Source organism: Arachis hypogaea, chromosome 12 (assembly GCF_003086295.3).
Source record: "Arachis hypogaea cultivar Tifrunner chromosome 12, arahy.Tifrunner.gnm2.J5K5, whole genome shotgun sequence".
Taxonomy (NCBI): Eukaryota; Viridiplantae; Streptophyta; class Magnoliopsida; order Fabales; family Fabaceae; genus Arachis; species Arachis hypogaea.
Window position 1 is genome coordinate 100,485,659 of NC_092047.1, and position 24,116 is coordinate 100,509,774.

The 24,116-nt window shown below is 33.4% G+C and overlaps 1 protein-coding gene across 2 annotated transcripts; it reads left to right on the plus strand.

Annotated features, from left to right (window-relative positions):
* Positions 1–1,463: 1,463 nt before the first annotated feature.
* Positions 1,464–7,032, plus strand: LOC112727885 (uncharacterized). Of its 2 annotated transcripts, none has more exons than XM_025777811.3 (8): positions 1,464–2,117; positions 2,182–2,244; positions 2,819–2,917; positions 3,024–3,138; positions 5,460–5,479; positions 5,798–5,905; positions 6,550–6,625; positions 6,738–7,032. In XM_025777811.3, exons 3-7 carry the CDS (start codon positions 2,827–2,829, stop codon positions 6,579–6,581), a joined length of 366 nt encoding a protein of 121 aa, XP_025633596.2. In that variant the 5' UTR covers positions 1,464–2,117; positions 2,182–2,244; positions 2,819–2,826; the 3' UTR covers positions 6,582–6,625; positions 6,738–7,032. The 2 variants fall into 2 exon arrangements, with proteins under 2 accessions (XP_025633596.2, XP_072065665.1); XM_072209564.1 differs by having other exon boundaries at positions 1,465–2,117; positions 5,460–5,501; positions 5,803–5,905.
* Positions 7,033–24,116: the final 17,084 nt, after the last annotated feature.

Genomic DNA, 24,116 nt, shown 5'->3' on the forward strand with positions numbered 1-24,116 from the left:
ACTGCTAAGTGCTAACTCAACTTGCAAGGGGATTTTCACAAAATCATGAAACACAACACAGGTACAAAGGACCTCTAAGGACATCTATGACTTTTTCTTTTAATTTTGCACTCTCTACCTTTTTCCGCTCTATGACTTTTTCTTACAAACCTCACTGTTTGCCTTTTTTCATGAGACTCAAGACAGACAAAATTAAACAGAAAAATACAAAATGAAACATTGAAGGAGAAGAACTTTTGTTAGCTTAGGTAGTTATGAGAACCCTATGCCTTGCACTCTCACTCCTTATTTCAAGTCCTGGCTGTTCACCCTTATATATAGGGGGAAGCCTCCACGGTTGAAACCAAATAAACCAAGCTAATCTTCTTCTTCTTCATGCAAACCGGTTCGGCCAGAGAGAGAGGAGAGGAAACTGAATGTAAAAACCCAACATACAATTATCTCTGGTCCTTCCTTGGTCACCAATCTTCATCAATCCGAGTCTTCCATCTTGCCTTGCTCTCCAAGAAGGATTCCTATCCCTTGATGAGTTACTGATGATGATAGCTTCATCTACTCCAACTTCTGCCTCCTCCATCACGTAGCCACTGTAGCTACCTCCTGTGGTGGTTGAGCAAAATTAGAGACAAGTCATCCCTCCAAGGATCTTCTTTCTCTAACCGAAATCCTCTTCTTCCATTTTTGGTATGGAGAGGCTGAGCTTATTTCACCATATCTTACCTTTCTTGGTTGAAGATCTCAGCCACAACATACTTTTTATTTTCTTTTTCTTACCATCATTACAATGGTCTTTGACTTGCTTCTAGCTTCTTCTTCATTACTCTGATAGCTTGCAAAATCCCTCCTTTCCTGCTAGACAAGACCAAAAGAAAGAGAAGAGAGAACAGAAAAAAATTTGCAATGTAATTAAAGAAGAAAATAAAAATGGGTTAGGTTTACATTACCCATGCCTAGCCTCTGCTTCTTTCTTCAGATTACTTGCTTCTACCATCTTCTTCTCTGACAGTGAGGTGACCGAATGCAAAGAGATGGAAGAGAGAGTAAAAAGAAAAAAAGCAATAGAAGTAATGTGTGATATAAATTATAATCAATTAAAATCAAGTAATTCCACTTCCCATGCTTTTACCTTGTAACGTGCATAACTCAATAAATGCCATCACCATTACAAGAAAAATACCCATTCAACCACACTTTTTTTAAGCTACATTTGAAAAGCGTAGCCTATTCATAGAATAGGCTACGCTTTTCTCCGTGTTGCCTTTTTATAAGAGAAAAGGATACACAAATGCGGCATCATTTAAAAAGTGTAGCCTTAGGTATTATAGAAATCACTTATAAAGCGTAGCCGTAGGTTGATATCTATGGGTTCACTTTTCGTATCAAAGAGAACGCTTTTAAAAAGTAACTTATTTATTATGTTTTGGGTGCGTTTTAAAAGTGATGCCTAATGTATGTATGGCAAATCCCTAACACTTAGTAAATTTTTTGTTCCCCTTTCAATTTCCTCCAGAAGAACACACACCCACGAGACACTTTGCGCATAGCAAACCCTCTTCCCTTCAGAAGCACACCCTTTCACCATTCTCACCTTCGCACATAACCCTCACCTTCGCCAACCCTTTCGCACACAAACACACCCTCAAATAAACCCAGCAAAAATTTGCCCTCACCCAGTCACCCTCACTCACGCGACATACACCCTCATCCTCACTCTACCCACACACGAAAGAGGGAAGAAATCTGAAAGGGAGAACGGGAAGAAGAAGAAAAGTGAGGGAAGGAAGGAAAGGACGACGCCGGCTAAGGCTCCGCCGCCGTCGTTGTCGAGCGCCAGTGAGAGAGAGAGCTGGAGGAAAAGAGAAAACGCGATGGAGGAGAGAAGAAGGGGGTGCTCCGTCGCCACTGAAGCTCCATCGCCGTTGCCAGGGCTTGTTGTCATCGCCGTTCTGCCACCGTCGGGCTGCTGTGCTGCCGCCGAGGAGCTCGAAGGGATGTCTCGCCGCCGTCGTGCTTTGTCGCCAAGCTGTTGCGTTGCCGCTCATCTCTTCTTCACCGTCGCCGTTCATCTCTTCTTCACCGTCGCCACTCATCACCAACGTCATATCCTCTGTCACCAGGTAAAATTCTCTGTTCTGTATCCTCCATTTCTCGCTCATTCTCTAACTCGCTCTCACTTTTCAGTTCGAAAGTGGGTATGCTTTTGATAGTGATGATGAACTGCAACGGCTAATTAAGATAGAGAAGGTATGTATCAATTTTCAATTGGTTCTGTGAATTTTTGGGGGTTTTGGGTTCGAATTTTAGGTTTTCAATTAGTTTAGCATCTTAAGGAAAAATTAGTGAAAAGAACAGGTTTCACACTGAAATATTTTGATTTATGTCTTGGTTCATACGCATTCCTTGAACATAGTGGTTGCTTTCAATTTCTAGCTTCAAGTTATATTCCTCTCTGATGCTTTTCAAATGCTTTTTTTGGTTATTTTTCATAGATGCTTTGAATTTTAGTGATAATAGCCAATTAAAATGTGTCAAAAAAATAACAGCAAATGGGAAAAAGGGAAAAACTTGGTCCTAGAATGTATAATACTGTTATTTGATGAAGCACACTGGAAATAAGAGTTTTATTAGCCGAGTTTTGAGTCAATTACATTACATATGGATAAAAACAGCTGTATAAATTCTTTGCCTACGATTACTACTACAGTACTAATTTGATTCCACCAAAGCATCCAAAAATTTGATTCCTTGCCTACGATTACTACTACAGTACTAATTGTCAAGCATTTTTTGTGTTTTTGTTAATTTTTTTTCTCCAAAGCGAGCTTGATGCAGCTGCCACCAAGCTGCAGAAGGTTTATAAGAGTTACTGTACCAGAAGAAACTTGGCAGATTGTGCTGTGGTGGTGGAGGAACTATGGTTAGTTTTTCATGAAAACATGCCTTTTTTTGTTGGTGCGCCCTAGGTGTTTGATTAAATTTCTATCTTATACATGTAAATAATTAAATGTTTTTGAATGATGAAGGTGGAAGGCATTGGATTTTGCTGCTCTTAAAAGGAGTTCAGTTTCATTCTTTGATGTGGAGAAACAAGAATCTGCTGTGTCAAGGTGGGCAAGGGCAAGAACAAGAGCAGCTAAAGTATGTTTTTTTCCAATTCATCATGATTAAATTTCAATATAAAAATCAGGCTGCAACTAACCCAACCAACAACACTAACTTCATCTAGTTCTCTTCTTAATCTTAATTAATTTGATGTGATGTTTTCTTATTATATATAGTTCTACGTTCCTAGTAATCTTAGTGGAAAGTAATTAGCTGAAGTTGCTGATTTTTTGTTGAAAAGTGGTAGTTAATTACTGCACTCACCTAACTATATCAGCTTATAACTTTTGAGAGGTAAAATATCTATATAAAGGTATTGATGCTTTATTTGAATGTATTAATTTTTGTTTATCTATATAAAGACTTGTTTTTGTTTTTGAATGTTGGATGATCTGTTTTGTTATGGTAAGAAATATGCATGCTGAGATAGAGATAGGACGCCTGCGCGTTTTGTTAATAATGTTGCTGGTTTGATTTATGAGCTTATTGATTGTGTGCTCCTTCGGGTGATTTTGCACTTGAGCTATTTGATGAAATGCGCAATAGGCTTATACATGTAAAATCTAAGTTTGTTAGAATGCAGAATTTGTTGAAAGGCTAGAAGCCAAGTTTCATGATTGAATTAATTGATGATACATGCTAATGATTATTTGAGATGATGCTGGTCTATTTGTTATATATGATGCAGTAAATTGATGATAATATATGTGAATTGTTTGAGTGATTTGTGGCTGGATTGCTATGTTGAGTAATGCAGAAATTGTTGATTTCATATGAGTACGCTTAAATGTAAAAAGTGACAAAAAATGGTGATTTATTAATCCTGAATACTTGGAGCTGATTTAATCTTTCCAACAAGTTACAATAGGTAAAAGAAAGTTAGAATGCAAGGTTAGAGTGAGTGAAAAGCTAGGAATCAATTTTTGACCTCTCAAAACCCGAGGTTACATGTTGCAGAATTATGCAGTTTCGGGCAGCAATTTGTGAACAAAACTAGGAGCAATCTAGCCACTAAAAATGAGTGAAATTATTTTTCTATTAAATCTTAAGATGTTTAGATTATTTTCCTAAAATTTTAGAATTTTCTGATGTGTGGTTTGGGAGATATGATTTTTAGAAAATGGTCATTTTCTGCAGAAACAATGCTGTACGAATTCTGAAACAGCAATTTCAAAATCACATATCTCAATACTCTGAAACTCTTTGGAGGTGAAACTAAAGAGGAATTAAATATTAGGATGTCTAGTATTTTATGTCCAAATTTTAGGACAATTTGAATTTTATAGAGAAATTTGTGTCTTCTGGAAGCAGGGCTGTTCACTGCTGCGACAGCACCCTTTCCTTAAAACAAAACCATATTTCGAGAGGCATAACTTTTTCTAGAGAAGTGAAAATGCTCTGGGACTTGAACTGGGTGAAAGATGGGTAAGTCTGGTTCAATCACACCAAACTTTAGGAGAATCCAACCAAAGATGGATTTTATATGATTTTTCTAAATTGGTTACTGCTTGCTATTTTTCTGAAGTGTACTAAATCAGTAGCCAGTTTTTAAAAAATTATATAAAATTAAATTCTTAGAACGCAGTTGCAAAACCAAAACCAAAGTACACTTTAGGATTCCTATTCAAAATAAATAATAATATATTAGGATTTCTTTTGTCTCCTTTTTTTTATATGTATAATATATTAGGTATATGTATAATATGTTATGCCTCTTATATTTTCATATGGTTAAGTTAATTGCTATGGCTGAAAATCATATGTTGTTGGCTTTATTGACACTTTAACACTTGAAGTTGTGTTGTTATGGCTAAAAATTGTTTGTGCAATTCTGGTTGTTGTAATTCTAGTTTTGTGCACTTCTCTTTGCTAGAATTCCTGTTTTTTTGCACTTTTGAATTTGTGCCTGGATTTGTGCATCTGTTTATCTTTGTCTATTACCCGTTTATCTGTTTATTTTTTCTCCTCTGCTTTCTCGCAAGACCCTTCATGATACCCTATCATCCTGGTGCTAGCTTCTGTTCCTGATGTTGCCATCACTAATCCAGTGTGCTGATACATGTGTAAAATTCTCCCTGTATCTGTGATTCCCTTATAGCATTGTACTCAGTTTTGTTTTGAATTTTGAAATAGAAAACTAATTATGATTTTATGCATTATTTTTGACATTTCCTTTTTGTTCAATAATTTTCTGTTTGATGATGAGTTCTCACACTTTCCACCTTCACAAGCTAAGCTAAATTGATATACATTGATATCACCGGGTCTTTTACCCTTCTGATTAATTTTTTTTTTTACTTTGGGTCCCTAACTTTAATTATTTAACCATTTTTCTTGTTCTTATTCATCTTTTTCAGGCAGCTAACCTCCGTGAAAGGTTCGAGCAACACAGATACGTGGTTCATTTCTCATCCAACATTGCATTCTTTTTAATTAGTGCTAAATTAAGACTTGAAATATGTTGCATTTGACTACTTCCTACTACAATACTTGTTATTTGTTATAGTGCGTATTCTTAATTTGTATGTGTTGAATTATGAAATTGAAGTGATCAATGTGACTAACATGATTTGTTAAATGGCATTTGTGCTTCCAAGAAAAGCAATGCTCGATTTAAAATAAATGACATTTGTGCTTCCAAGCTTCATTTGCAATTGCATTTTGCCATAGCCATTGCTTACTCTCCTTTATTTAGTGAAGCTTTCATGGCCCAAGACATTGGTCAATAAGTGGTTCAATATCAAGTGCAAAACTGATAACTTTCAAGCAGATGATGATGTTGATGATGATGTCCTTTATCAAGGTAATTGACCAATTTTTCACATGGCTTCAATGCAATCTAGGACTCTAGAATTGGGATTCTTAGCTTTCATTAAAAAGATTGTTTTTTATTTACTTTTTAAATGGCTAGACTAGTTAACTATACGTATATCTTTTCAATAATACAACCTCAATTCTGTTTAGCTTTTGTGAGCAATGTTCTTTTCTTTTCTTTCTTTGTTTATTTGATTTACCCTTAGTTTTGTTGTTTTCCAGCTTCCATGGTTTTTCCTACCATTATTGGTACCCCCAAAAAATTTTTTTTTGTTTTGTTTTGTTGTGTTGTGTTTGATTGAGTGACATAATTAAATAACAGTAGAAAGAGCACAATTTTATTTATTTTATGGTTTTTCCTTTTGCATTTGAGATATTGGTAAAAAATTGATATATCTGTCTCAATTCATTTTTAATTTTACAATTTAGGTTGATGATTCTCACTTTACTCTTTGAAACAACGTCGTTTTTCCCTTTTGCACTAGAAATTAAACTGATTGGCATGATTTTGTGAATTTAGCATTCAGCTTTAATGAGAATAATAAAAAAGCAACAAGTTTGTTTTCTTGTATTTTTAATATTTAATCTGATACTTGCAATTGGAACATGTGCTTCATTTGTTGCTCTTGCCAGGGATACTTTTCAGAATTCATTCGGTTCTATGATTTTGTTTTCTTCATGTGTCGCGAGACTGGTCAAAAGAATATTTGTAAGTAGCCTGGTCATTTCCTTCAACATAATCTTGTATTGATTGCGTATGGTGGTGAATCAGTATGCAAAATCCTTACATGCTTCTCTTTTTGAATTATGATAATTTGTAGCTGTAAGCAGGGCAGTAACTGCTTGGAAATTAGTTCTTGCTGGGAATGAACAAGAGAATGAACAAGGGAATGAACACTGATACAATTGTTAAGGCCAAGAGTTTTCTTGATGGTGATGAAGATCAGCATGAAAAAGATGTGTTTGAGAAGAATTTGAAGGTGCTTCAGAATATTTTTTAGTCATTATGCCAAGATTAGAAGATTAACGATTTTCTGTTTGTTAAATTCTTTTTGGATATAGAGTGCAAACTTTGCATTTTAATTGATATGTGATACAAGTTTCATGTGACTTAAATTATCTTAAATTATATTTTGATTGTTAATTGCTTCTTAAGATTATGTCTTTGAATTGTGTAAGGATAATTTTTATTATTTAAAAAAATTATTTAGTATAATTATGTGTTTAATTTTATTTTATAATATTTAATTCATTTAATTAAAAATGTAAAATTATATATGTAATAATATTATTAAATATTATGTTGTATGGAAAATTATTAGAATATTATATATATATATATATATATATATATATATATATATATATAGAAAATTAAAAAAATAAAAAAAAATAATGAGAGACCTAAGGCTACACTTATATAGAGTAGCTATGGTTATACAGAAAATTAAAAAAAAAAAGAGGGACTTAGGGCTACGCTTATAAAAAGTAGCTATGGTATACAATGTGGCTACGCTTTACAAGTGATGTAGTAGCGTTGAAAAGCGTAGCCTTTGGTCCTGGACAGCATCACTTGAAAAGCGTAGCCTATTCCCAAACGCCAAAAGCGTAGCCCTTGGTGCAGAAAAGCGTAGCCTTTGAGAATAGGCAACAGGCGAATAGGAATCACCCCAAAAAGCGTAGCCGTAGCCCAAAAAGCGTAGCCGTAGCCTAAGGCATCATTTATTTTCACTTTTGGCTACACTTTTCAAGTGTACCTGAATGAGTGTTTTTCTTGTAGTGCGTACACATCAATTTTTAGATTTTCTCTTTCCATTTACCAAGGCATTAACTCCATTTAATCAAATTTGAATTCCAACTATGGAGTGAATTGGTGTCCGTGGGAAGCATGCAACATTTGCTTTCTTTCTTTTTTTTTTTTAATTTGGACCATAATGTTGGTCTTTTCATCACAATGATTTTGGGCTGCACCAAACTTTCTTAGCCCAATTCATGTTAATAAAATAATTCAGCCTCATATTATATAGCAAATTTGGACAAAGCTGAATATTATTATTATATTGGACTTTTTGTTGCTTAAATGCAATGACCAAAATTCTGCATACAAAAATAGAAATTATTAATCAATTAATTTGAAGATGAAATCAAATTGATAATTTTTAAATAATATTAATAATGTTTTGATCATCATCATATTAATTTAGAGTTTTCCAAACTCATCATCTTCAAATAATTTTAAAATGTGATAAAAATATTTAAAAAGAATGTTATTTTTTTGTAAGCGGCAAACAACTTTTGTATTTGATAAACAGCTTATGTATTTGATCTAAAATTTTATAAAAAATAAAAAATATTAGATAATTGCTTAAAAAATCCACACAACAAAGAAGATAAAAATTTGATCTCTTATTTTTATTTTTTTAAAGATATTATTGGTCGTTGACAAAAAAAATTACAAAAAAATATATACTTTAGCAAAAAATTACCAAATTTTAAAGATAAAAATATCTCATTTTTTTAATTATACTTACAAAAAATCGTATCAAAATTCAATCTCTAAAATATTTTTTGAGAATACATATTTAATGTTGGTTATTTTTATCGCGTTTTTAAATTATTTGAGGGCACTTTTGTCGATAACAAAATTTGAGTACATTTTTGTCAGCGATAAAATTATTCGAATACATTTTTAGTAGTTTACCCTTAAAATACCATAGGAAACAAAAAATCAATTACTAAATAAGTCATTTGTATAGAAAATAATAAAAAATATATATTTTATATACAAATACATAATAATTAATTTAATAATTAATTTTTTTGTATATATATAGAATTTTTGGAAACAAAAAAAAAAGAATTTAGGTGTGTCTGTTTTGGTTTATTTATTTAGTTTTTCTGATAAAAATAATTTATTTTACTGAAAATGTTAATTTTGATAAGTTTGTATAAATTCAATGAGTTAATCAAAGTTTTTCAAACAGAGAATATCAAGGGCTCAAATTTTTACTAGAAAAAAAAAATAGAGTTAGTTAATGTAAGTTCAAATGAAAAAAATTATTAATTATTTAACATTTCTCATATAAATTTATTTTTTAGAAAGAGTTAAAGGGTTTGCAAAATAAGTTTTTAGCTTTTCAATTATATAAAAAAAATTCAAGTCGTAAAATGCGCATATTGTTGTAAAATAAATAAATAAAAAAATAAATATAAAATAAAAATATATAAATAAAAAATCTAATATTAATATTTATTAATATTATTATTTTAATATAATTAAAATGATATATATATACTATTTTATATAAATGTACATAGAGAGAAGTATTTTTTTATAATATTGTGTATGTATTGTCTTAGATCTTATTCCTTCTATTTATATACATACAAAGATCGTTGATATTATAAAAAAAAGTTATATATTATTAAATAAACATCTATATCACAATATTTTGATTATTTTTCTGTTGGCATAATAGACTATAGTTAATTATGACATTGAAATCCATTTTCTCAAAAAATATTATCTATTTTTGCTCCAATATATCACAATCGGGTGGGATCCACCCATTTTTTTAAGGATAATTCGGTAAGCCTTGCCAATTTTATTCGCTCCAACAAAATGATTTTGATATTTAGTGTTATTTAAATTTGTCTTTAGAAACAATAATTTTTTAAATTTACTTAAGAAAAATTTCGTATAACTTGAGGACCAAGCAAAAAGTGGAGGTGACCTTCGAAAAGGAAATGAACATAGTAACTAGTAAGTGCACTTCCCACTATACTCTAAGGTTTAATTAAATTTTTATTAGAATATTGTAAATATAAATAATTTCTCTATGAAATTCTTGCTCAAGGAATGCCATTATTTCTTTTTGTTTCTTTACACCTTCCATATATGTTGAATTGCTAGTTACCTACTTCATTTCTCGCAAGTACCATTTTAATTTAATTCGTTTGTGATCACTGATCACCCGCCAAACAAGACAATTGATCAAATTTTGTGGAAAAACACTGATTTCGTTATAGAAATTCTTTCTTGGACTACTTGTATCATGTCAACTTGCCATTCTTTACTTCTTCCTCCCAATTATTACCCACTTTTTCTTTTCTCTTTTTTTTTTTTTAAAAAAAAAACTTTAAACTTTTTATTTATAACTTAAAGTCATCTTCAGCTAATCAAGTTTCTTAGCAGTCAACAATTCAATGGATCAGCTTTGGGGAATTCAATAAGGATGTTTTAGGAAAGAACAAGACCAATAAAAATACGTTTCTAACATGTAGGCTTTTATACAAAATTTAATTATACATACAGAAAAACAAGTTTATAGATGCATAGGGATGGCAATATTACTCGAATCCGCGGGTATCCACTCCACCCCTACTCGCTCGGAACGGGTAATTATCCACTTTGCACCGGGGTAAGTTTTTAGCGGGGCGGGTTTTTGGGAGGAGCGGGACGGGTCGGGTTTAGGTAATACCCGCCCCTACCCACCCTGCTATATTTATAATATATATAATATATGTAAAATAATTAGTAAATGATTAATAATATTGTATCATATTTAAATTTTACTTTAATTTATGTTATGTATGTGATGATGATTATATAAATTTTGAAATTTAATTTTATTTATTGAATTTTAATAATTATAGGAGCGGGTAAGGACGGGACGGATACCCGCAGGGGTGGGTTAGAGTTCAACGTTTTACTACTCGCAGGTAGAAATGGGACGGATTTTATGTAGGTTGTTGTACCGCAAAACGAGATCGGGTAGAGCAAAAATCTGTCCCTACCCGTCCCGTTGCCACCCCTATACATACATTCAGTTATGAATATCATATTAATAAAAATGATTATTTTTTAATCTTTTATATTAATTATATAAATAAATATTCAAAAGAATAGATAAAATTAAAAAAATGTACATAAAATTAAACTCTTATAAAATATAGCATTAAAAAAAATACTCAATTATGTAATTATATTATTATTAGTTAAAGTTACACTAAATAACTTTGATCATGACCAATTCCATAAAGCAAAGGATGTTACACGATTTATATTTTCATGCAAAGTGCGTGGACGACGACTTTGTGTACTTTTCTGTTTTCCAAGCAACAGAGCAGACTATAAGAAATTTTATTATATAAACTTTGTCAAGTTTATATATTTCCAATTTGCTCCCTTTTTGCACAAGTGCTAAGCAACCAAGCATCTTTAATATGAGAAAATTACACTAAACAATTAATAAGTGCTAAGGAACCAACTATATTTAATTTAATAGAAGTCGCAATACTTAACATTTAAACAAATCTTACCCTACCGCAAAAAATCCTTCAAAATAAAACCAATCGATTCTAAACAAAAATATTTTTCTGCTTTTTAGTCTTCTTTTTTTCTTTTCCCCCGCCTTCCATAATGGATAGATTTAAGGAATTCAATTAAAGAGGAGTAAAGTATTGTTTTTGTTCTTAATGTTTAGGCTAAATTTTAAAATTATTCTTAATATTTAGATCGTCTTATTTAAGTTCCTAACATTTTAAAATCGTCTCAATGTTATCTTGTCATTAGTGATCTGTTATTCTGTTAACGAATTGATGGTTAGATAAAATTGAGACAATTTTAAAACGTTAGAGACTTAAAATATGATGAAAATATTAGAGATAAAAATAATACATTACTCTTAAAAATTACAAAATCAAGTAAAATGATAAAGAATTTTAACAGAACAAATTGTATTACTAATTTAAGATTTTTACTCATACTTATAGAATGACTAGTATATAAACTTTTGGAAAAGAAAAAGAAAGAGTATGTATATATATAATAAAATTTGGCAGTTAGAAAATACATACAAGGCAACCTTCGCTCTACAAGATATCTGAGTTTCAGTGCTCTGTTAGGGTTTTAGTGCTTTGCTAGGGTTTCAGAGTAATACTAAAATTGCTAGTCAATTTCCGTCAAGTGCCTCACGTTTTATAATGGCAGCCAATGCTGCTCCTCTAAATAGACAAGAGGGAGTGAGTGATGCAGAGGAGAATCAGGTGATTTCGTACGCTGATGAAGATATCCAAAAAGGGATTGAAAAATGCTCTAAAAATTTAGTTGGAAGACTCCTCGCTGACAGACAATTCAGCGGAGGAACATTCGAAGCAGCCCTCTATGTCATTTGGTTTCAACCAGAGGGTTCAAAGTTCTAGAGTATAGAGGTAACCTTTATCAATTCTTCTTTGAAAAAGAAATTGATGCTTTGTGAATAGAAAAGGGAGCTCTGTGGCTGTTCAAGAATTACATTCTTAATATAAAATAATGGAGGGAGAATTTTTCGATCTGTGATGCAGAATTTATCACTGTACCCATCTGGATTCAGATTTGGGGCCTTCCAGAACAGTGCAAAACAAAAGGTCTGGGAAAGAGGATAGGAGAGACTTTAGGAGAAGTGATAGATGTTAGTATTTTCTCTATAAGGAATAAGGAGGGAAGACTGCTAAAAATTAAGGTCAAGCTTGATATTACAAAGCCATTGAGAAGAGTGCTAAAAATCTCTGGCAGCAATAACATAATTACTGAACTTCAACTCAAATACGAGCGCATTGGTAATTTTTGTTATTGTTGTGGGAGTATTGGACATGAAATCAGAAATTGTCAACAGCACTTGAAAAATATGACTACAGGAAAGGAAGTAGAGGAAAAATGAGGAGGATGGCTCCGAGCAAACCAATTTGGTAGAAGAGTGGAAGATGAAAAAAAATTGGAATCCAAACAGCAATAACAACAACAGACCTGGAAAAGGCGGAAAATAAAAGCCAATACTTGTTAATTTAATGTTAGAATTTGCAAACCTCTTTGTTCAAGATAGAAGTTCACAAAAAAAAAAGAGAAGAACGAGGTTCAGAGCTCTTGCAGGGTCCTAACTAGTAAGGAAAATGAAGGAAGAGAGACTGAAATAGTAAAAGGAGTGGAGGTTATAAGGGGTGGGGGAGAAGAAAAAAGCATAATTACAAATCAGAACAAAATGGAGGGGATAACTTTCTCCATTGGGGTGGTGGAGGCGAAGGGAGAGAAAGAGAATCCAAAGAAACTGAAAATGAAACAGATAGCTAGAAGAAAAAATTCGTACAGTGCAATCTCAGGGAGTAAAAGGAGGACGGAAGGGAGCAGCGGTTTAGCTAGTTATAAGAAACAATGCTTGGAGGAAATAGCTGAATCAGAACATGAAGTAGGTGCCACCCAACAATTGGCACCCAAGAAGGTATGAAGATGGTAATGTGGAATTGTTGAAGTTTGGAAAAACCCTTGATAGCTCACAACATTAGAGGAATTAATAAATCCCATCCCCCCTGTATTATTTTTATCCAAAACAAAAAATAATATCTCGACTGTGGAAGAAATGCTGTGGAGGATAGGTTTTCAGTCTTGCTTTGCAGTGAATCCTACTGGAATGGCAGGAGGTTTGGTCGTGACATAGAAGGAGGGAGTTAAGGTACAAATCTTGAATCATGATACGTTCTTCATTCACTTTATCATGGAAAACCAACAGGAGGGTAGGAAATGGGAAGTTATTGGTGTTTACTTACATACTAATGAGGCTGGAAGAGATGAGCAATACACAAAGCTACTGCAGATTATGGCATATGGGAGAGACCGAGTGGTAGTAATTGGGGATTTCAACGCTATCAGAGCGTATCACGAGAAAGAGGGTGGTAGAGCTAAATCAGATGCCTCCATCCAAAAGTTCAATGATTTCATTAATGCGGGAGGATTGGTGGACATGGGGTTTGAAGGAGAAGAATTTACTTGGAATAATAGGCAGTTTGGAGGTAATTTTATACAGAAAAGGCTAGACAAAGCTCTTGTTTCAATGGCATGGAGGTCTGAATTTTCTGATGCCTTTGCAAACACCTAGATGACTTAGGCTCGGACCATAAGGCATTGCTATTCTGCTCAAACAAGGAAAAAAGGAGATATAAAAGAAGATTTCAATTTCAAGAGCGATGGTGTGAGAATGAAGAGGTTGTCAATTTAATCAAGCAAGCTTGGAGGCACAAGGTAGTGGGGTCAACAATGTTTAAATTGGCTGAGAAGTTAAAATTTTGCAGGCATAAGTTGGTAGAGTGACAAAGAACCTCTAATTCCAATTCAAAATTAAAAATTATGAGCCTTAAAGAGAAGATATCAGATGAACCAAACAAGGCGCAGTTTGCAAATGGAGCAACAATTCGTATTTTGGAAGCTGAGCTTAAAGAAGCTTTTGAGCAAAAAGAAAGATACTGGAGAGAAAAATTCCGGGTACAATGGTTGAAATGGGGGGATAAAAATACGAAGTTCTTCCACTCCAAGTTTCAAGCTAGGAATAGAAAGAACAAAATTAAAGAGCTTAGAGATGAGAACGGGGAGACAACATCGGATGCGATGGATATTGCTGAAATCGCTCAAAGGTATTTTGAAAAACTTTTCTCAACCAGCTTTCCTAAAGATCCTACTGAAGAGTTACAAGGAATGCCTAGAAAAATAACAACAGCAATAAACCACACTCTAGTGAGGCCTATTTCAGAAAAAGAAGTCAAATCAGCTGTGTTTTCAATTAACCCTTTTTCAGCTCCGGGGGAAGATGGCTTCACGGCTAAATTCTTTTAATACTTTTGGAAACTATCAAAGAAGATGTGGTCTGTGCAGTTAAGAATTTTTTCGGTGGAGGTAAAGTACTAAAAGCTTTCAATCATACCAATATATGCCTAATTCCTAAGGTGCATGATACTAATTCTTTGACACAGATTAAATCTATAAGCCTTAGCACTGTAGTTTATAAAAATGTTTCAAAGATAATTATACACAAATTGCAACCAGTTATGCACAGGATTATTAGCGACTCACAAAGTGCCTTTATAAAAAGAAGACTTATTAGTGTCAATGTTTTGATAGCCCATGAATTTATGCACTCTCTGAAGAACAAAAGATATGGTGATTATGAATTTGCTTTGAAACTTGATATGAGCAAAGCGTATGACCGGGTTGAATGGAATTTTTTTTGGGCCATGATAGAGAAACTGGGATTTTGTAAAAAGTGGGTGGATTGGATTAAGGAACTAGTGACTACGGTTTCCTACTCTGTTACTGTGGATGGTGCACCTCATGGTTACTTTAAACCATGTAGAGGATTGCGACAAGGCGATCCTCTTTCCCGCTATCTCTTTTCATTCTGTGCAGAGGGTCTATCCCATCTGCTCCACAGAGGAGAACAGAGCCTAGAGTTTTCTTAGTTGAAACTTAATCGCAAATGTCCTAAAGTTAGCCACTTATTTTTTGCAGATAACTCAATTTTGTTCAGTAAAGCTATGGTTCAAGACTGCCAGAGTTTACTCTGGGTCTTACGTAACTATGAAGAGATTAGTGGACAAACAATTAACTTGGACAAGTCTTCAATCTTTTTTAGCAGGAACACACCCATCCAGACCCAATATATGTTATCTGAATTACTACATGTTCCACACATGGGTAACCAGAATATATACTTGGGCTTGCTGGCTATAATGCAGAGGTAAAAAAAATCACTTTTAATTACAACAAGGATAAAATGATACAGAAACTACAACATTGGAAACAGACTCTACTATCATCGAGTGGAAGGGAGGTTCTTATCAAGGCAGTTGCCACAATAGTGCCTATTTACACTCTCAGTTGTTTTAAACTCCTGAAAACACTAATAGAAGACATATAAAGAGCCATCTTGCAGTTTTGGTGGGGTAAAAAAGGATCGGAAAGGAGAATGCAATGGATTGGGTGGCAGATTACTTGTAGGCCCAAGAGTCAAGGGGGTCTTAATTTCAAAAATCTTAAAACTTTCAACCTTGCAATGCTAGTCAAGCAAGGCTGGAGACTGCTTACAAGAACAAACTCTCTAATCTTTAGGGTGTATCAAAGTAAATATTTCAAAGACTCCAATTTTTTCAGCGCTGAAGTTGGCAACAACCCATCTTGGGGATGGAAGAGTGTAGTAGAGGGCAGAAAAATTCTAGAAAAAGGTATCCTATGAAAGGTGGGCAACGATTCAGATATCAGAATAAGAGAAGATTCATGGGTTCGTGATTATCTGTCTATTACTCCTAATACAAAGACTAATTCAGAGCTTAATCCTACATGGGTTTCAGACCTAATTTTACCAAACAAAACATGGAATTAGATACTAATACAAGAACTATTCAGACCAGAAATTATAGAAGCTATCATAAACACTGAAATCCAACAAAGTGATGATGAGGTTACCTGACTGAAGGAGGAAAATGGATGCTATCCAGTAGTGTTTGGGTACTAGCTAGCATTCCAAGTCTTCCACTCCCCAGTAGAGTTCCTGCCAGAACAGTGTCGAAATAAGTAACTATGGGCTGATATTTGGAGCATCAAATGCCAACCCAAGATTAAAAATTTTCTCTAAAAAATTATGCACAAAGGCCTACCTGTCCAACAACGGCTAAGTGAAAAACTTCCATCTGTGAGTCCATTATGTCAGCGATGCAACCGGTCTCCTAAAACTATTGCTCATTGCCTCTGGATGTGCACATACGCTACTGAGGCTTGGCAAATCACTAATCTACCTGTTCCAACTTTAATTGAATAACCATGGATTTGGTGGAGTGAGCTTGACAAAAATCTGAAGTTTGGAAGTAATTCGACAAAGAAGAAGGAGCTTGCAGCAAACGTACTATGGCAGATTTGGAAGGCCCAGAACGAGACTCTATTCGAAAACCAAAGGCGCCATCCTCTTCAAATTGTTGATGCTGCTCGCCACGCCATGGAAGAAGACCGTCACCTTCCTTGACTATCTATTCCTGAAGAGTCCCTTCACCTACTAGTTACTTTACTTTTTGGTTTTCTTTCTTGCTATTAAATTAGGCTATTATGACTTAAGTTGGACCATCCACATTTACCTTTGTTGTGCTGTCCGTTTTTGGACCACCCATTTCATTCAATTAAATCAATTTTATCTTGAAAAAAAAATGTATATATATAATAAAGTATAAATTATATCTTTTTATCTCTAATATAGCAAACTTGGTTAATGTTTAATTTAATTAAATTTTATTTTTAATTTTTTAATAAATTTTAATCTTTTCTTTAATAATTTTATTTTTTATGACAAATAATTACTTCATTTATTTTTAAATTTTATTCTTAATCAAAAATAAATTCACTTAAAAAATTAATGTGATTAAGAGTAAAATTAAAAAAATAATTGAATAATTATCTATCGTAAAAATTGATATTATTGAAGGATAAAATTAAAATTTATTTTAAAATTAAAAATAAAATTTAACTAAATTAAACATTAAAAAATTTTGATATATCAGAGACAAAAGGTACAATTTATACTTTATTGTATATGTATCATGCTCGTTTTTTTCTTTTTGCGTAAGTTTATGTACTAGTCATTCTACAAATATTTCATGATAAGTAAAAGTCTTTAAGAATAAAATTATAAAAAAATAAATATATTTAGAATGAAAGTAATATTGAAATGTTGAGAAATTAAATAGGACGATTTAAATGTTAAAGATAATTTTAAAACTTATCTCAAATGTTAAAGATAAAAACGATACTTTACATAAAAAAAATTAGTAATAAGTAATAATTAGTAAAAGGTAAACTGTGAGATAAGGTTTTCATTTCAAGTATATATAACTTCGTTTTCTTTTCTTAATGTGAACTATTAGGATAAAAATACTGCACAAATGCAATATAAAATTTACTCTAACGAACCAGCATTATTAATTTGGGTAGCCAAATAAACAATGACAAGAATTAATTTTTGGTGATAAAATGAATAATAATAAGGGTTGAAAATTTGATTTATGTTACAGTATGAATGACCACTAATTCTTTATTCAATTAAAAGGTGTTTGGATAATACAAAATTTTAATGTAAACGGTGTCATCTTTTCTAAAGCTTGAAAAAGCTAATCTTGTATAGCTATAAATAAAGTTTTATAGCCTAACGTATGATATACAGCAATAATAAAGAAAATACTGTCTCTCTCTTTCTTACACTACAAAACATTTTTTTACTTTCTCTCTTCATATACTACTAATATTTTTTTTTTGTGTCTAAACAAGGAAAGAAACAAAGCAAAAACTATCCTAAATCCGAGCGGATGATTCGTTGGAGATCAACACCAGGCTCAGACCAAATAACATGATTAGAGTTACTCTTGGCACCATATTTAGCCATCCAATCCGCAGCTCTATTTGCTTCTCGGGACACCCATTCAACGTGAACAAGCCAAGGACGAGATAAAAGCTCCTGAATCTTGTGAACCAAATCTGTTACTTCAGATGAATACCCACTTGTAAGCTCATGCATGATGGGCAGAATGTCAAGGCAATCCGTTTCACATATAATATCTCTCAAACCGCAATCCCAAGCTAAAACCAGCCCCCTTCAAGCAGCAAATAATTCACATCTGATTATAAACCAAGGGGGAATACTTCCAGAGCAGCCCGAGATCCAATCTCCCTTAGAATCTCTAATAATACACCCAAATCCTGCTAAATTTGAATCCATATGCAAGCTTGCATCACAATTAACTTTAAAACTATTGCCTACCGGTGGTTCCCAACACAGGCAATTTCGGAGAGACCTAAAGGCATTGCTTCGATTCCTGTAAACCTGTAAGTCCTTGGCGGTGGCCTTGGCCATATACTACTAATATAATATTAATATATTGTTATTATAGTAGTATAATAATATTGGTAAATACTAATAGTAGTGTTTTTTTATTTATACTTTATTTTATTACCCCTTTCCTATTTATTTTACAATACGTTATTAGCACGAAACTCTAACGAAATTTTAGGAAGACTCAAGGTAACAAATTTTCATTATGTTGAAACTCTTTCATCTTGAATATAATGCTTTTGATATATCTGAAAATAATTATTTATCATGGATACTAGATGCTAAAATCCATTTTGATTTAATGGATCTTGAAGATACCATTAAGGTTGAAAATAATACATCCCAAAAGGATAAAGCCAAATCCATGATTTTCCTTCGTCATCATCTTGAAGTATGATTGAAAAATGAATATCCCACATTAAAAGATCCTGCAAATCTGTGGAAAGACCTTGAAGAAAGGTACAATCATCAAATACTTCCTTAAGCCCGATATGTTAGAGAAAACTTTCTCGACCTTCCATGTCTCGAATGTGCTCCTGCAGTAGCAATAAAAAAAAAGAATTTAAAAAATATTCTGAGCTAATTTCTTACTTTCTTGTTGTTGAACGCAACAAAGAGTTGCTCTTAAGAAATCATGAAGCGCGTCCAGCTGGCGCCGCCCCATTTCCTGAAGCAAATGCGGCAAATTATAACCCCAGAAGAGATAAATGGCAAGATTTTGATAACAAGAAAAATTATGGAAGGAAAAGAAATTATGTTCACAAGAAAAGATCTCACCAGAAGTGGGATAAAGAAAGAAACAATGGGCAAAGTATATCAATTGAGGATATATGCTTCCGTTGTGGTAGAAAGGGCCATTGGTCACGTACCTGTCGTACCCCAAGGCACCTAGTTGATCTTTATCAAGCATCATTGAAAAAGGATGACAAAGAAAAGGAAACAAATTTTGTTTCAAATTATGAAAATTCCACCACTCATCATGATGTATCTAATTTCTTTGAGGATTTTGAAGGAAATATTGGCCATTTGATTAATAATGGAATAGTTTAATATGTGTGTTTGTTAAGTATTCATGTGAATAATTTTTTACTGTGCATGTACTTTTACTCATTTTATTATTATCATTATTTGTTTTTGAAGAAAAATGGCAAGGACATATTCTGAAGATATTTGCCTTGCGAATAGTGCAAGTTCGCACACTATTCTTAAAAGTACTATATATTTTACCCATCTTGTGCCAAAAGAAGAATATGTTAATACTATTATTGGCTCGGACAATGTGATAGAAGGCTCCGGAAGAGCTATAATTTTGTTTCCTGGAGGAACAAAATTCATAATAAATAATGCACTATTGTCTACCAAGTCTCTGAGGAACTTGTTAAGTTTTAAAGATATTCGCCGAAATGGATATCATATTGAGACTATGAATGAGGGAAATCACGAGTACTTATGTATCATAACTCATTATTCAAATAAGAAAGTTATATTAGAAAAGTTGTCCTCACTTTCATATGGGTTGTATTATACCAAGATTAGTGCAATTGAATCACATGCCATTGTAAACCAGAAGTTTACTAGCCAAAATGAATTCATAACTTGGCACGACCGATTGTGTCATCCGGGAACAACCATGATGCGGAGAATTATTGAAAACTCCCATGGACATTCACTAAAGAACCAGAAGATTCTTAAAACTAGTGAATTTTGTTGTGCTGCATGTTCTTAAGAGAAGTCAATTTTAAGGCCATCACCAGTAAAGATTGGATTTGAGTCCTCTGAATTCCTAGAAAGGATTCAAGGTGATATATGTGGACCTATTCATCCACCATATGGATCTTTTAGATATTTTATGGTCCTAATAGACGCATCTTCGAGATGGTCACATGTGTGCTTATTATCTTCTTGCAACCTGGCGTTTGCGAGATTACTGGCTCAAATTATTCGATTAAAAGTACAATTTTCAGAAAATCCAATCAAAGCAATTTGTCTTGATAATGCTGGTGAATTTACTTCCCAAGCTTTTGATGCTTATTGTATGGCTAATGGAATAAGTGTTGAACATCCAGTAGCTTATGTTCACACACAAAATGGGTTAGCAGAATCACTTATTAAATGCCTCCAATTAATTGTTAGACCCTTGCTTATGAGAACAAATCTCCCAACCTCGGTTTGGGGGCATGCTGTTTTACATGTCGCAGCACTTATTCGTTTGAGGCCAACGAATTACCATCAGTTCTCTCCTATGCAATTAGCTTTTGGCTAGCAGCCAAATGTTTTTCATTTAAGAATATTTGGATGTGCGATATATGTTCCCATTACACCACCTAATCGTACCAAAATGGGACCCCAAATAAAATTGGGGATATATGTTGGATATGATTCTCCCTCTATAGTGAGGTATCTTGAGATACAAACGGGAGATGTATTTAAAGCCCGGTTTGCGGATTGTCATTTTGATGAAACAAAATTTCCAACATTAGGGGGAGAGAATAAGCTTCCTGAAAAGGAACTTAATTGGAATGCAACATCGTTGATGCATTTAGATCCTCGATCAGGGCAATATGAACTAGAAGTTCAAAAGATTATACATTTGCAAAGAATAGCAAATGAATTGCTTGATGCATTTTCCGATACAAAGAGGATAACCAAATCTTATATACCAGCGAAAAATGTCCCAATTCGAATTGATGTCCCAGTAGGACAAGCAGCCACTGAAGCAAATTCATGCCAGAAGCGTGGCAGGGCGGAAAATGCCCCAATTCGAATTGATGTCCCAGTAGGACAAATAGCCACTTAAACAAATACACGCCAGAAGCGTGGCAGGCCTGTCGGTTCCAAAGATAAAAATTCTCAAAAGAGAAAAGAGGTAAATACTATTCCTGTTGAAAAAGACATAGTAAAGACACCTGCAATTATCCAAAATTCTGATATAATTTTAACGCTAGAAGACGTTCAGGTACCTGAAAATTGTGAAAATGATGAGATCTCGATAAATTATGTCTTTACAGGAGAGAAATAGGACCGAAATAAGACAATTGTCAATGAAATATTTGCATATAATGTGGCATTAAATATCATGCATGAAAGTAAGGATCTTGAGCCAAGATCAGTCGAAGAATATCCACAAAGGAATGATTGGCCAAAATGAAAAGCAGCCATGAAGGCTGAATTAGACTCACTTACAAAACGTGAAGTCTTTGGACCTGTAGTCCATACACCTGAAGATGTAAAACCTGTTGGATACCGACGGGTATTTGTGAGAAAACAAAATGAGAAAAATGAAGTTGTGCGCTACAAAGCCCGACTTGTGGCACAAGGTTTTTCACAAAGACCCAGTATAGATTATGAAGAAACGTATTCCCCTGTAGTGGATGCGATAACGTTGCGTTATTTGGTCAGTTTATCTGCATATCATAAATTGCATATGCATTTAATGGATGTGGTAACAGCCTATTTATACGGCTCATTAGATCGAAATATCTATATGAAAGTCCCTGAAGGACTAAAGATATCTAAACCATCCAGTGAATATTCGCAAGGGTTATACTCAGTTAAATTGCAAAGATCTTTATATGGTCTAAAGCAATCTGGACGAATGTGGTATAATCGTCTTACTGAGTATCTGGCCAAAAACGGATTCATGAATGATGATATCTGCCCCTCTATTTTCATAAAGAAAACTGCATCTGGATTCATTATTATTGCTGTGTACGTTGATGATTTAAATATCATTGGAACTCTTGAAGAGATTCCAACAATTATAAAAACTCTAAAAGAAGAGTTTGAGATGAAAGATCTTGGAAAGACTAAATTTTGTCTCGGCCTGCAGATCGAGCATATAAAAAAGGGATCTTTATTCATTAAACAACATACACAGAAAAGATCTTGAAGAGATTTTATATGGATAAGTCACTTCCCTTGAGTACCCCAATGATCGTAAGATCTTTGGATGTGGAGAAGGATCAATTCCGTCCTAAGGAAGAAAATGAAGATATCCTTGGTCTTGAAGTACCATATCTTAGTGCCATTGGAGCGCTAATGTATCTTGCCAATAATACACGACCCGATATATCATTTGCTGTAAACTTACTAGCAAGGTATAGTTCCTCTCCAACCAGAAGACATTGGAGCGGAATCAAGCAAATCTTTCGATATCTTCATGGAACGGTTGATATGGGATTGTTTTATCCCTATGGATCCAAGACACAACTAGTTGGCTATGCAGATGCTGGCTACTTGTCTGATCCACATAAATGGAGATCTCAAATAGGATATCTGTTCACATATGGTGGTACAGCTATATCATGGAGGTCTACAAAACAGACGATAGCAGCAACCTCCTCTAATCATGCTGAAATACTCGCGATACATGAAGCTAGTCGCGAGTGTTTTTGGCTCAAGAGTTTGATCCAATATATTCTGTCGTCATGTGGACTGATTGATCATAAGATAGCTCCAACTGTCCTGTTTGAAGATAATACAGCATGCATTGCTCAACTTAAGGGTGGATACATCAAAGGTAATAGGACAAAGCATATTTCTCCCAAATTCTTCTTCACTCATGATCTTCAAAATCAAGGGACAATTGATATCCAACAGATCCGCTCAAGTGATAATCTGGCAGATTTATTCACAAAGTCACTCCCAAAATCCTCCTTTGAAAGATTGGTGCATGAGATTGGGATGCGCCGATTTCGAGATATTAAATGATGTTGGCAAGAGGGGGAGACTGTACTCTTTTTTCCTTGGTCAGATTTTCTTCCATTGGGTTTTTCTTGACAATGTTTTTAATGAGGCAGTCTCCATCACAAAGAATATTGTACTCTTTTTCCTTCACTAAAATTTTTCCCATTGAGTTTTCTTTAGTAAGGTTTTAACGAGGCATATTCATAATGGTCATCCAAGGGGGAGTGTTACAGTATGGATGACCACCAATCCTTTATCCAATTAAAAGATGCTTGGATAATACAAACCTTTAATGTAGACAATGTCATCCTTTCCAAAACTTGAAAAAGCTAATCTTGTATAGCTATAAATAAGGCTTTATAGCCTAACGTACGATATACAGCAATAATTAAAAAATACTCTTTCTCTCTCTTTCTTACACTACAAAGCATTTCTTTATTTTTTCTCTTCATATACTACTAATATAATATTAATATATTATTATTATAGTAGTATAATAATATTAATAAATACTAATAGTATGTTTTTTTATTTATATTTTATTTTATTACCTCTTTCCGATTTATTTTACAACCATTTAAGAATTCTAAAATTTGCATTGCGATTCCGTATCTTCCGTTATGGCTACTACGTACGCTTCGAATGGCATCAAATTAAGTCAACTAAACGAATCTTACACACAAAAAGAATTGCTTCTGTTATGAAAGAAAGAATGAATAATATGATGTATGGTTCAATTATCAATTTTCCCTTTACGTAAGTATCCAAATTGTTCCCTCAATCCAACTACAAGAAAACACGTTGTAAAGCGAAAACAAGAATAATAATAATAATAATTAG

Bases quoted from the DNA above. Each gene is read 5' to 3' on its own strand.
- LOC112727885 (XM_072209564.1), top strand. From the start codon at position 2,827: ATGCAGCTGCCACCAAGCTGCAGAAGGTTTATAAGAGTTACTGTACCA. The intron at 2,918-3,023 runs GTTAGTTTTTCA...TGAATGATGAAG, and splicing joins GTGGTGGTGGAGGAACTATG to GTGGAAGGCATTGGATTTTG. The intron at 6,626-6,737 runs GTAAGTAGCCTG...GATAATTTGTAG, and splicing joins GACTGGTCAAAAGAATATTT to CTGTAAGCAGGGCAGTAACT.